General features: G+C 39.8%; 1 protein-coding gene and 1 non-coding gene across 26 annotated transcripts in view; both read left to right on the top strand.

The window, feature by feature from the left end:
• Nucleotides 1-14,685, top strand: part of ZNF106 (zinc finger protein 106) — an 82,994-nt gene that overhangs the window by 61,702 nt on the left and 6,607 nt on the right. For all 25 annotated transcript variants that reach the window (XM_078334045.1, XM_078334041.1, XM_035261955.3 and 22 more), the window contains 6 exons: nucleotides 5,299-5,415; nucleotides 8,471-8,662; nucleotides 9,443-9,505; nucleotides 10,849-10,968; nucleotides 11,801-11,872; nucleotides 12,652-12,723. In XM_078334045.1, coding sequence (XP_078190171.1) covers nucleotides 5,299-5,415; nucleotides 8,471-8,662; nucleotides 9,443-9,505; nucleotides 10,849-10,968; nucleotides 11,801-11,872; nucleotides 12,652-12,723 — 636 coding nt within the window. The remainder of the gene's footprint in view (nucleotides 1-5,298; nucleotides 5,416-8,470; nucleotides 8,663-9,442; nucleotides 9,506-10,848; nucleotides 10,969-11,800; nucleotides 11,873-12,651; nucleotides 12,724-14,685) is intronic.
• On the top strand, nucleotides 5,737-5,843 carry LOC118145249 (U6 spliceosomal RNA). The gene has a single exon (XR_004730377.1). It is a non-coding gene; the product is annotated as a U6 spliceosomal RNA (small nuclear RNA).

Here is a 14,685-nt window from a genome sequence, read left to right as displayed (position 1 = left end):
CATACGCAAGTCTGTCAACGTAATTCACCACATAAACAGAACCAAAAACAAAAACCACATGATTATCCCAATTGACGCAGAGAAGGCATTTGACAAAATTCAACAGCCCTTTATGCTAAAAACCCTCAATAAACTCGGTATCGATGGAACGTATCTCAAAGTAATAAAAGCTATTTATGACAAACCAACAGCCAATATCATACTGAATGGGCAAAAACTGGAAGCATTCCCTTTGAAATCTGGCACTAGACAAGGATGCCCTCTTTCACCACTCCTATTCAATATAATTCTGGAAGTTCTAGCTAGAGCAATCAGGCAAGAAAAAGAAATAAAGGGTATTCAAATAGGAAAGGTGGAAGCCAAATTGTCTCTATTTGCAGACGACATGATAGTATATCTAGAAGACCCGATCACCTCAGCCCCAAAACTCCTGAAACTGATAAGCAACTTCAGCAAAGTCTCAGGATATAAAATCAATGTGCAAAAATCACAAGCATTCGTCTACACCAATAACAGACTTAAAGAAAGCCAAATCAAGAACGAACTGCCATTCACAATTGCTACAAAAAGAATAAAATACCTTGGAATACAACTCACAAGGAACGTAAAGGACCTCTTCAAGGAGAACTACAAACCACTGCTCAACGAAATCAGAGAGGACACAAACAGATGGAGAAACATTCCATGTTGATGGTCAGGAAGAATTAACATCGTGAAAATGGCTATACTGCCCAAAGTAATTTACAGAATCAATGCTATCCCCATCAAGCTACCATTGACTTTCTTCACAGAACTGGAAAAAACCACCATGAACTTCATATGGAACCAAAAGAGAGCCCGCATAGCCAAGTCAATTCTAAGCAAAAAGAACACAGCGGGGGGCATCACACTACCAGATTTCAAACTATACTACAAGGCTACAGTAATCAAAACAGCATTGTACTGGTACCAAAACAGAGATATAGACCAATGGGATAAAACAGAGGCACCGGAGGCAACACAACATACATACAACTATACAATCTTTGATAAACCTGACAAAAACAAGCAAGGGGGAAAGGATTCCCTGTTTAACAAAGGGTGTTGGGAAAACTGGCTAGCCATGTGCAGAAAGCAGAAACTGGACCCCTTCCTGACACCTTACACTAAAATTAACTCCAGATGGATTAAAGACTTAAACATAAGACCTGGCACCATAAAAACCCTAGAAGGAAATCTAGGCAAAACTATCCAGGACATAGGAGTAGGCAAGGACTTCATGAACAAAACACCAAAGGCATTGGCAACAAAAGCCAAAATAGACAAATGGGACCTAATCAAACTCCACAGCTTCTGCACGGCAAAAGAAACAGTCACTAGAGTGGATCGGCAACCAACAGAATGGGAAAACATTTTTGCAGTTTACCCATCTGACAAAGGGCTGATATCCAGAATTTACAAAGAACTCAAACAGATTTACAGGAAAAAAACAAGCCCATTCAAAAGTGGGCAAAGGATATGAACAGACACTTTACGAAAGAAGACATATATGAGGCCAACAATCATATGAAAAAATGCTCATTGTCACTGGTCATCAGAGAGATGCAAATCAAAACCACATTGAGATACCATCTCACGCCAGTTAGAATGGCGATCATTAAAAAATTTGGAGACAACAGATGCTGGAGAGGATGTGGAGAAAAAGGAACACTTTTACACTGTTGGTGGGAGTGTAAATTAGTTCAACCCCTGTGGAAGACAGTGTGGCGATTCCTCAAGGCCTTAGAAATAGAAATTCCATTTGACCCAGCAATCCCATTACTGGGTATATATCCGAAAGACTATAAATCGTTCTACTGTAAGGACACATGTACACGAATGTTCATTGCAGCACTGTTTACAATAGCAAAGACCTGGAATCAACCCAAATGCCCATTGATAATAGACTGGATTGGGAAAATATGGCACATATACACCATGGAATATTATGCAGCAATCAGAAATGATGAGTTCGTGTCGTTTGTAGGGACATGGATGAATCTGGAGAACGTCATCCTCAGCAAACTGACACAAGAACAGAAAATGAAACACCGCATATTCTCACTCATAGGCGGGTGATGAAAAATGAGAACACATGGACACAGAAAGGGGAGTACTAAACACTGGGGTCTATTGGGGGGAAAAGGGGAGGGCCAGTGGGAGGGGGAGGTGGGGAGGGATAGCCTGGGGAGAAATGCCAAATGTGGGTGAACGGGAGAAGGAAAGAAAAGCACACTGCCATGTGTGTTCCTACGCAACTGTCTTGCATGCTCTGCTCATGTACCCCAAAACCTAAAATCTAATAAAAAATTAAAAAAAAAAAAAAAAAAGAACTGTACAACACCATTAGTGAACACAATCTAATTAAACTAACATTTATAGAACATTCCTCTCAAAATGGCAGAATACACAGTTTTTTCAAGAATGTGCATATAGAACATTCACCAGGACTACATGCTGGGCTATTAAATAAGTCTCAATCCATTTAAAATGACCAAAATTATACGAAGTGTGTTCTCTAATCACAGTGACATTTATTAGAAAGCAGTAACAGAAATCTAGGAAATCCCCAAATATAGGGAGATGAAATAGCATACTTCTAAATTATTGTGGTTCAAAGAAGGAATCACATGGGAAGTTAGAAAATATCTAACTAAATGAAAATGTAGCATATGCCAGGCATGGTGGGTCATACCTGTAATCTCAGCTGTTTGGGAGGCTGAGGCGGGTGGGTCACAAGGTCAAGAGATTGAGACCATCCTGGCCAACATGGTGAAACCCCATCTCTACTAAAAATGCAAAAATTAGCTTGGCATAGTGGCATTTGCCTGTATTCCTAGCTGCTTGGGAGGGTGAGGCAGAAGAATCGCTTGAACCCGGAAGGCAGAAGTTGCAGTGAGCAAAGATCACACCACTACACTTTCAGCTTGGGCGAACAAGACTCTTGTCTCAGAAAGAAAAAAGGAAAAAGAAAATGCATCCTATTATTGCTGAAAGGGAAATTTGTAGTTAATGCTTCTGTTAGAAAAGAAGAAAGCTTTAAAATCCAAGAAACTAGAAAAAGAGGCTGGGTATCGTGGCTCATGCCTGTAATCCCAGTGCTTTGGGAGGTTGAGGTAGGAGAATCATTTGAGCCCAGGAGTTCAAGACTAGCCCGGGCAATTCTTAAAAACCTGTAAAAAAATTATACAGACTTTAAAAAAAAATTGTAAGCATATTTTGGCAAGAAATGGTCATATAAAAACGGGAAAAAGCTGTAACTTAAGATAGGACAAACACAGGTTTGGTATATGTTGAAGAGGCTTACACCTTTAAATTTCTATAGCCAGGTGCAATGGTTCATACCTGTAATCCTAACACCTTAGGAGGCTGAAGTGGAAGGATTGCTTGAGCCAAGGAGTTTAAGATCAGCTTAGGCAACATGGCGAGATCTCATCTCTCAAAAAAACCCCTAAAACTTAACTAGGCATGTGTGGTGGCCCACACCTGTAGTCCCAGATATTCGGGAGGCTGAGGTGGGAGGATTCCGTGAACCTTGAGGTCAAGGCTACAGTGGGCAGTAATAACATCACTGCAGTCCAGCCAGGAGACAGAGCTAGACCTTGTCTTTCAAAAAACAAACAAATAAATCCCTAAACCTACATTGGCAAAAAACAAACAAGTCTCTTAAAAAGATGAAATACAAATAACTGAAAATAATAGAATCTTGCAAATAAATGCAAATCAAAACCGAAGTACAAGGAATACCATTTTTACTCATGATATTAGCAAAAACATTTTTGAAAGCCTTTTCAGTATTTAGGGTTCTAATGTGTAGCGTTTGGCATAGCAGGACTGTACACTAGTGAAAAAGATTTTGTAATCATTTTTTGACAATGAGACATAACTTCATACAGTAAAGCACACAGATTTTAAGTATACAGCTTGATGAATTTTTCTATAGATAAATTTTGTATAACTACCACCAGGATAAAAAAAATAGACCATTTCATACCCCCGAAGCTTCCCTTAAATGCCTCCCTAGGCATACCTTTTTCTAAAGCTAATCCCCATTTTTACTACCCTCATAGATTACTTTTGTCTGTGCTTGGCTGTTGTATCAGTGTAACTATGCCACATGTATTTTTTCATGTCTAGCGTTAGCTTACCATAATGTTTGAAAACTCATCTATATTGGTACATGTGCCAGTAGTTTGTTCTTTTTTTATTACTATGTAATGTTCATTTTCCCCTATATAGTTACAAGAGAGCTCATGTGGATTAACGAGAAGCAACATGAATCATAATAGTTAGACATATTTACTGTCTTTTGCTGTATTTTACAATTTTATATATGGCATTTATGTTCGTAATTTTTTTGGGGGAGAAATTGAATAAGTGACTGACTCTTAGGTATGAAAGAAGGTTGGGAGAGGAGATCAAAGGATTTCACAACCCACAGCTTCTCTCATACTTCCCATAGCTTGTCCTATCCTACTTAATTATAACCATCTTGATTTTAACATCTGCCCTAGCCCACTTAAAAAGCTACACTTGGGTCTTTAGTAGCATTCAACAACACTTTTTGAATTTACTATGTCCTTGCCCAATTCTTGGTTCTAGGTAAAGAGATTTATTTGCTAATATAATCTAATTGGAGGAAATTGGTAGAAATCATTTCTTGAAGGTCAGATCCAACAGTGGGTATTAAACCTGCCTGTACATCTGAATTACTAGGGAAATTTTTTAAAACACAGATTCTAGAGCCTACTGAATAAGTCTCAGGGATGGGGTTGGAGCTTAGGTTCTGTATATTTTAACAGCTTCTTGAGTAATTAACCCAGCTAACCAGGCACCAGTTTGAAGGAGGCATTTGAGAGCTATTGAAATATAGAATCAGTTACAGAAAACTACATATTTGATTAATGCACTTATCAAATATGTGACTATAATCCTGATTTTCCTTTTTAGATGTCAAAACACAGCTTTGTCTTTTATATTTAGCTTCTTAAGGGACTAAGACCCAACTATAGTGCCCTTTGAAGAATTTGTATATTCTAAGTTAGAAACATGGGTAATATTACTAGAATTTATGTTTATTTTCTTATTACTGACAGCTTGGAAGTCTTTGGCGCCATATTTCAAAGGAGAAACAGATCTAAGCTAGTCCCCTACAAAGTAGAGGATGCCACATTTTCTTCCGTCCAAGAATCATTTTAAAGTCTGCTTTATGGAGGAATTGTTTTTGACATCTCATTGGCCAGTACCCTCTGCTGATCAAATGTTGTGTGCTTTTATCAGAACCGAGAGTGTGCTGAGCAGTTACAACTGGAAGACCGGGTCCTCTGCCTCCACAGTAGATGGCGAATCCTCTATGCGGGACTGGCAAATGGCACTGTGGTCACCTTCAACATAAAGGTTAGTGTTTGGGGGAGAAAAGGCTTACTTCCCAAGTTACTTGAAAGTAGTGTGAGTTTGTGGGAAGAAGTAGTAGGCAGGGATCTTCCTGTTTTCTTCTGTGAGGAAGCAGCAGAATTAGCCGCTACTCAAACACAGTTCTTCTCTTCTGATGTAAGTGAAACATGATCCTCCGTTCTCTCTGCTTTGACTCAAATTTGCCAAGACCAAATGTAACTCCACTAAATTAAACCAAGCCTGAAGATTTGGGGCCAAATAATGAGTCATGGATTAAACTAGTCTGTCTCAATTTAAGAATGACACCATGAAAAATGAACTTAAGTGCTCTCTTCAGCAGCACATACACTAAAATTGGAACGATACAGAGAAGATTAGCATGGTCCCTGCACAAGGATGACAGACAAATTCATGAAGCATTCTATATTAACAAAAAGAGAGTAAGAAAAATGAACTTAATTCATTTGAGTATGACACTGATGTAGTTTGGAACTGATTTAGGGTTTTGTGAGGGCGGCCCATTCTGTGAGGTGAACTAAGAGGTTTGCTTTAATGTTCTTATGGCTTCATTCTTTCCTAACCCAGAGATAAATTCATTTGTTGACCTAGCCTTTATGGATGTCAAGGCACGTCAATCTGTTACATGCTAGGCCCCAGGATAAGATTTAGTTTTTAATAGCCCTCTGTGCTTTGCTAAGGTAGTTGTAGACTTTAGCTTTAAAGTAAGAGAGACATGATCCATTGTATTTTAGAAAAAGTCACTGGAGTTGATAAGACTGGGAAATACTGATATTAGCAAAGGCAGGGAGACCATTTAGGAGGCTTTGTAGTGGAAGCTGACATGAAAGGTTAAACAGGATAAAGAGAACGGAATGGAGGAAAGATATAACCTAAGAGGTAGAATTGATAGGTTTGACTGCTAATTAGTTGTAGCACCATATCCCCTGGTTATCTCTTAACCGTATGTTAGAATGTATACTATTATGGTGTCATTCATAGGTTACATACTAGATGGAATGAACATAAGGTATGCATTAAAATATGTTATGGTTTCTGCCTACAGGAAACTTAAAAATCAAGTTAGAAGAATCTAGCGTGCGTATAATCAAGTGTCAAGTGATTTGGTCTATTTGATATGATATATCACAGAAGGGTAATTAGTGATGATTTTTGCATTCTAGATGCAGACAGGTTCTAAATCTGATTAAATTGGATTAGGGCAAGAGAAATGGAGAGGAAAGTAAATTTAAAATATTTTAAAGGCTAAAACTTGATAATTACCTAATTATCTTCTCTTTTGTGAGATGAATTATCAGAAGTAGACAGAAGTGGCTGGTTATGGTGGCTCATGTACATATAATCCCAGTACCTTAGGAGGCTGAGGTAGGAGGATTGCTTGAGCTCGGGAGTTCAAAACCAGCCTGGGCAACAAAGCAAGATTCCTGTTTCTAAAAAAAAAAAAGGGTTTTTAATTAAAAAAAAAAAAATTTAGCCAAGTGTGGTGGCACATACTTGTAGTTCCAGCTACCGAAGAAGCTGAGGTGGGAGGATTGCTTGGGGTCAGGGCTTCAAGGCTTCAGTGAGCTATAATCACGCCACTATACTCAAGCATGAGTGACAGAGTGAGACCCTGTCTCTTTTTTTAATTAAAAAAAAAATTAGTAGACAGAAGTAAGGAGCAAGACTCTAGAGGCCAAATGATGAGATGATGGCAAGAAATTCATTGGAAAAGTTCTTTAAATGATTGAAAAGCGCCGGAGAAGATAGTCCTAGAGACAGACATTTGAGAATCTCTGCATAGATGTGAATTTTGAAGATCAGGGCTAGGCTTTTTCCTAGTTTGCTCATACTCTTAGAACGTAGAGCTTCTGGAGTTGCAACAGAAAGCCAGGACTGTTTACCAAGGCCAGTCCACCTTTGGGTCCTGACTTCCATTCAGTTTGTCTCCCTAGCATTTCAAAATGATTGAAGCCTACCAGTAATGTAGGCTCCCAGCTGTAGCTTTCTGCTTAGTTTCTAGTAACCTTACTCCAGACATGTATCTAAAGTACCTTTTGTGGAAGTGGGAGGCTTAATTAACAGGGTTGGTTGGGAGATGAAGGAAAGAAGTCTAAAATCTGAGATAAAAACATATTTTGGGATTCAGGATGTGACCCTGGCACTCTGGTATAATTAGACTTCTATAGTCTACTAAATGATGTCGTGAGAGATAACATAGAACCAGGTACCAGAAGAACACCATAATAAGAAGGTGGAGAATTTAGGCCAGGCGTGGTAGCTCATGCCTGTAATCCCAGCACTTTGGGAGGCTGAGGCAGGTAGATCACTTGAGATTAGAAGTTCAAGACCATCCTGGCCAACATGGTGAAACCCTGTCTCTACAAAAACGCAAAAATTAGCCAGGTGTGGTGGCAGGTGCCTGTAATCCCAGCTATTAGAGAGCCTGAGGCAGGAGAATTACTTGAACCCAGGAGGTGGAGGGTACAGTGAGCCGAGGTCGCACCGTTGCACTCCAGCCTGGCTGACAGAGCAAGACTCTGTCTCAAAAAAAAAAAAAAAAAAGTGGAAAATTTTAGACTTATTGAAATTGCCTAGGGAAGTAATTCTAAATAGAGATTTTTGGAAACAGCATGACACATAGATTGCCTGATTTTGGATGACAAAAATAGTTCCTGGGTCTGGAAAATGCACCAGAATTTGAAGGAAAAAAAGAAAAGATTTGCTCTTCATTATCATTAACTTCCAGGTTGTGAAAGAGAGCTTAAAAAGAGAACCAGTTTCTCATTGGGATTGGGGTGGTATAGGTTGAAGGTTATAAATGAGTTAATAATGTAAGAGTTTGGCCTCCTCAGATCAGGAGATTGGGGAGATTCAGCAAAGAGGGTTGGAGTGGGAAATAGCAGAGGTGGAGAAATTAAGGATGCAGAGTGGGTATGAAAATTTTGAGTACTGGTGACAGAATTGAGAGTTTGTACCAAGTTGTAATGATTTTGGTGAGTTGGTTTTGAAGTTTTCCAGCTAAGTTGTTTTTAGCTGTAATCTTGGCTTTATTTCCCAGAACAACAAACGACTTGAGATCTTCGAGTGCCATGGCCCTCGTGCAGTCAGCTGTCTTGCCACAGCTCAGGAAGGTGCCCGAAAGCTGCTGGTGGTGGGATCTTATGACTGTACCATCAGTGTACGTGATGCACGGAATGGGCTGCTTCTCAGAACTCTGGAGGGCCACAGCAAAACCATTCTTTGCATGAAGGCAAGTACAGTGCAATAGAATAGGAGTTGTCCGGCACAAGAGAACAATTTTGAGGCCGAGCAGGATGGCTCATGTCTGTAGTCCCAGCACTTTGGGAGGCCAAGGCAGGAGGACCGTTTGAGCTCAGAGGTTTGAGATGAGCCAGGGCAATATGGCAAAATTTCATCTCTACAAAAAATACAAAGGTTAGCGGGCTGGGCTGTTGTGGTGCGCACCTGTACTATTCAGAAGGCTGAGGTGGAAGGACCACTTGAGCACAGGAGATTGAGGCTGCAGTGAGCCATGATTGTACCATTGTACTCCAGTGTGGGCAACAGAGTGAGACCCTGACTCAAACAAACAAAACAAAACAAAGAAGGGTTTTGAATGGCATTTCCCTTGTTGTTTCATGCGTAATATAGAAACACCACCTTGAAAAGAGCAAGGAGATTGCTAACCTTTTCTTTACACCTGCAACACCAAGTAATATACTTTCATTTGAGAAACAGTAAGAGTGTATTTTGTTACAGTGTGGGTATACTCAAACGCCCTTCTAGGCTACTTCATAATAATTCTGGAAAGGTAAGAGACGTAAGAATATGTCGTCAGTTCATTAGCGTGCCTGGTGGGAGGGTGTAAGTTTCAGCTGAGAAAATTTGTCTGAGAAACTTATTTTGTACCTCATTCATCATGCTCATCTCAAAATAGGATGGAAATTAGAATTTGCCACGTGTATTACAAGTTATACAGGAAATTGAGAACCTTATAAGGAATCTGACTTACTGATTTTTTTTCTTTCAGGTGGTCAATGATCTTGTGTTCAGTGGCTCCAGTGATCAGTCAGTCCATGCCCACAACATTCACGTAAGTTATGTTGGTGTTGTGTAAAGAAACCTTGAATAAAATGATGGTTAAAGCTGGAAGGTTTTCTTAAACCTCTTGCAATTTAAATTAAGCCCTTTATCCACTGAAGGGATTCATGATCATCCCTATGCATATGCTCTTATGTAATATTGAGCAACCTAGAAATTCTACTTCATCAAAGTTTTTAATGGTGGACAGACTCAAAGTTTATGTAAGGTTTAGTTTGAATGCCTCATTTAAACGTGAAATAAACTGAGCAGCTAAGGCTTTTAGAAAGTGGATGTGATACCTAGTTAAAATAGAACTAGTAAAAACAGCTGAGAGCAGGTTGCAGTGGCTGTCACCTGTAATGCCAGCTACTCAGAAGGCTGAGGCAGGAGGATTACTTGAGCCAGGAGTTTGAGACCAGCCTAGGCAAAATAGTGGCCCCGTCTTTTCAAAAAAAAATTTTTTTTAATTAGCTGGGCATGGCAGTGTGTTCTGTAATCCTAGCTACTCAGCACACTGAGGTGGGAGGATTGTTTGGCCCAGGAGGTCAAGGCTGCAGTGAGCTATGATCACACCATTGCACTCTGGTCTGGGTGACCAAGTGGGACCCTATTTCTTTCTTTTTTTTCTTTTTCTTTTTTTTTTTTTTTTGAGATGGAGTTCTCACTTTGTCACCCAGGCTGGAGTGCAGTGGTATGATCTTGGCTCATTGCAGCCTAACCTCCTAGGCTCAAGGGATCCTCCCACCTCAGCCCCACAAGTGGCTGGGACTAATGGCATTGCCACAATGCCTGGCTAATTTTTTTTGTAGTATTTTGTATTTTGGGGGAGCCTCACCATGTTGCCCAGGCTGGTCTTGAACTCTTGAGCTCAAGTGATCTGCCCACCTCAGCCTCCCAAAGTGCTGGGATTACAGGCATGAGCCACTGTGCCTGGCCTGTGAGACCCCATCTCTTAAAAAAACTGAACAACGGAAACAGCTGAGAGACTATTCTTAGCTCATAGCAGCAGCTTTTTAAAGCTCAGTTCCTGGTCTGTAAATTTTAGAATATTCCCAACTGATGAACTTGTCTAGATCCAGTGAAATGAAAAAAGTAAAAGTACTTTGAAGGCTATAAAATACATACAGATAGAATATTGGCCATTTTCTTTGCGTGACATTAGAGTCTCTCCATTAAGATACAATTCATATATTTTGCATATGTAACAATGCTTGTGGGATACTTCTATTAAAGTTAACACAATGATGTATGTGTACAATATACTCAGAATTATGCCTCTTAGAATTATAGAATTATAACTAGGAAGGAATCTGGAAAGTGAATCTAGTGACCCTTACTTCTCTTCTGACATAGACTGGTGAGCTTGTGCGGATCTATAAAGGTCACAATCATGCAGTGACTGTGGTGAATATCCTAGGAAAAGTGATGGTGACTGCTTGCCTGGACAAATTTGTTCGTGTCTATGAATTACAGGTAGAGTTTAGATTCAGTATTTTGCTTGAATGATTTGGGGAGATTGTCTATTTGGGTTTAGTGTTGATTTTTGATACAGTCAGGTGGGATGGAACCCAGGAATCTGCCTTTTCACAAGCATTCTAGATAATTATGAAATAGCTGGCCCGACTTTCAGAAACTGCTCTAAGATACTTGATCTGAGTCATGGGTGTCAAAACTTAATTTCTGGAGAGCAGCTCCAGTCTTTTAAAACCTGTCCACTGGTCGAGCATGGTGGCTCACGCCTGTAATCCCAGCACTTTGGGAGGCCTAGATGGGCAGATCATGAGGTCAAGAGATCGAGACCATCCTGGCCAACATGGTGAAACCCTGTCTCTACTAAAAAAAAAAAAAAAAAAACAACAAAATTAGCTAGATGCGGTGGTGCGCACCTGTAGTCTCAGCTACTCTGTAGGCTGAGGCAGGAGAATCACTTGAACCTAGGAGGTGAACATTGCAGTGAGCCGAGATCCCGCCAGTGCACTCAAGCCTAGTGACAGAGTGAGACTCCATCTCAAAATAAATAAATAAATAAACAAACCTGTCTAGTTCTCCTTGTGTACAATTTCAAGTTTAAAACTCTGATTCTAACAAAATTGATTTTATTACTTCTGATAACCAGCTCCTTCCTTGAGTAGTAGGACATAAAAGAAAATTTGCCATTAGATTCTATTTCTGTTAGAATGCTACAAGGACTTCAACTTAGCACCTCAGGTATGGTTTTTAAACCTGCCAAAGGCCTTTAGGGACTGTGCTTATCAAATGCAAGGTATATATAACTTGTATTCTCTTTCTCTTTTTTCTGCCTAAGTCTCATGATCGGCTACAAGTTTATGGAGGACACAAAGACATGATTATGTGTATGACCATCCATAAAAGCATGGTGAGTATTATTTGCCATGTCAGATATTTGCTTTTGAATGTATTTACTAAAAAACTCTTGCCACTTCTAAAAGTGACATCTGCTTCTGATATGCCTCAGTATTAAGTACCTTATCATCTATTGGCATAATAGGGAAGTAACCAGGGGACAGTGTTGAATATTCCATTTTCTATTAATAGCCAAAATTATTACAATAAAAATGGTAATGTCAACTATAGTTAAATAGAAGGTAAATTTAAAATGCTTCAAAAAAATTGAGTGGTGCATTTTCCAGAGACATGATCTGAATAGAACACTGGGATGGCGTCAGGAGATTTGGTCAGTGTGGCATAGTTATAGCAGATCTAAAAGTAGAAACTAACTCACATAACCTTGCTAAGCCTTGTTTATTTTATTTTAAAGTTATGGAGTTGAACCAGAATGGATGTTTTTCAAACTCTGAGTGGAACGCTTTCTTTTCCAGTGAATTACAGGTGCTTAACATAGAGTACCTGATAGAAACTAGGGCTTCCCCAGTTAAAGTATAAAGTATAAGCAGGTGCTTCTGAGCACTGCCACTCCTCTCTGCCCTGATCCTGACTGGCTTTCTAAGAAACACAGCTGAAAAATGCCAAGACTAAATCTGGAAAATACTTTCCCATTCTAGTAGTCTGGAGCTGGTTTTGATTTAGGTTTTTGTTTTCTTGTAGCTGCTGCAAGGAGCTTATGACTCGTGCTTTGAGAGTGTTTTGTAGTTTGTGTGTATTTTGGACTGATATTATAAACCTCTCTTTCTCCAGATTTACACTGGCTGTTATGATGGCAGTATTCAGGCTGTGAGGCTTAATCTGATGCAGAATTTCCGCTGTTGGGTAAGGAGTGAAACTCTTCTTGCACTGAACTTTTAGAGGTTGCTTCACCCTAGGCTAATTGATAGGTCTTCATTATCATCAATGTAGCGTTTTTATATTTTAGCATCTACTTTATGCCTTACAATGTAGATCACAGGTTGTCTCCTACATGGTTGTTTTGTTTTAATATAAAATCAATACATGCTTAGAAAACAACAATACAGAAATACATGAAATAAAAAGTGGGAGTGCTGATTTCAGTAATGGCACTGCCACCTCTACTGCTCCCACTCATCAGAGATTACTAGTGTTAATGGTTTGGTTTGTGTCCTCATTAGTTTTTGAGGAATAGGCAAATAAAAAAATTTATGATCTTGTATAAGTTCTAAACTTCAGTTTATCTGGCTGAATTGTGTGACTTTTATTTTGGGGTAAGAACTGATGATTAACCCTTAAAACTTTCACACTAAGGCCTGGTGCGGTGGCTGATGCCTATAATCCCAGCATTTTGGGAGGCTGAGGTGGACAGATCACCTGAGGTTGGAAGTTCAAGACCAGCCTGACCAACATGGAGAAACCCCTTCTCCCACTAAAAATACAAAATTAGCCGAGCTTGGTGGTACATGCCTCTAATCTCAGCTACTTGGGAGGCTGAGGCAGGAGAATCGCTTGAACCTGGGAAGCAGAGGTTGCAGTGAGCCGAGATCATGCCATTGCACTCCAGCCTGGGCAACAAGAGCAAAACAAAACAAACAAACAAAAAAACAACTTTTACACTGTTTCTTAATTAAGCCTTAATTTTTTTTCATCAGTTCTAATAATGGTAGCGTTTCCTCCAAACTCTAACATCCTTTTCAGCACTGAGGGCATGAACTTGACACTCTCCATTTTATAATTTGACTTTACACTTGTCCACAGCCTATTGACTTTTCAGCTGTTTACACATTACTATCATTGCTTTTTATTTATTTTTATTTTTTTGAGACAGAGTTTCGCTCTTGTTACCCAGGCTGGAGTGCAATGGTGCAATCTTGGCTCACTGCAACCTCCGCCTTCTGGGTTCAAGCAATTCTCCTGCCTCAGCCTCCTGAGTAGCTGGGACTACAGGCGTGCGCCACAATGCCCAGCTAATTTTTGTATTTTTAGTAGAGACGGGGTTTCACCTTGTTGACCAGGATGGTCTCGATCTCTTGATCTCGTGATCCACCCGCCTCGGCCTCCCAAAGTGCTGGGATTATAGGCGTGAGCCACCGCACCTGGCCTATCATTGCTTTTTAATTTTCTCAGTGAAGGTAAGGAAAATCTAGTACAGTTCCTCCTTATCCGAGGGGGATATAGTCTGTTTTTTTGATATGATAATCAAAAAGGCTAAGTGACTAATAGGTAGTAGTGAATATAGCATAGATATGTTGGACAGTGGTACAATTCACATCTGGGCGAGGTGGAGTGGGATGGCATGCGATTTCATCATACTGCTCAGAATAATGTGCAATTTAAAACTCAAGAATTGTTTATTTTGGGAGTTTTCCAATATTGTTTTTGAAGATGGTTAACCATATGTAACTAAGACCTCAGAAAGTGAAACCATGGATAAAGAGGCATTACTGAAAGACAGGATCCAGAGTACACAAATAGAGTTAATCTATACAGAGAAATGGGGAAGATACTTCTGGCTCTATAGACAGAGGGATGGAGTAGTACTGACAGAGGAAAAAGTTAACTTTGCATTACTTTGAAAAAATAAATGTGTTAGAATTAGAATCACAAGGCTTTACCAACAAACCTGTAGGGAAAAGCCAAGACAGAGGGAGTCTTTATGCTTTCTTGTTTTTCATTTCTTTTCTTTTTTTTTTTTTTTTTAAGTCAGGGTCTTGCTCTGTTACTCAGGCGGGAGTGCAGTAGTGTGATCACAATAGTCACTGCAGCCTCAACCTCCTGGGCTCAAGCAATCCTCCCACCTCAGCCTCCCTAGCAGCTGGGACT

Source organism: Callithrix jacchus, chromosome 8, assembly GCF_049354715.1.
Source record: "Callithrix jacchus isolate 240 chromosome 8, calJac240_pri, whole genome shotgun sequence".
Lineage (NCBI taxonomy): Eukaryota > Metazoa > Chordata > Mammalia > Primates > Cebidae > Callithrix > Callithrix jacchus.
The sequence above is the reverse complement of the archived record's forward strand: the minus strand, read 5'-3'. Positions and strand labels throughout refer to the sequence as shown.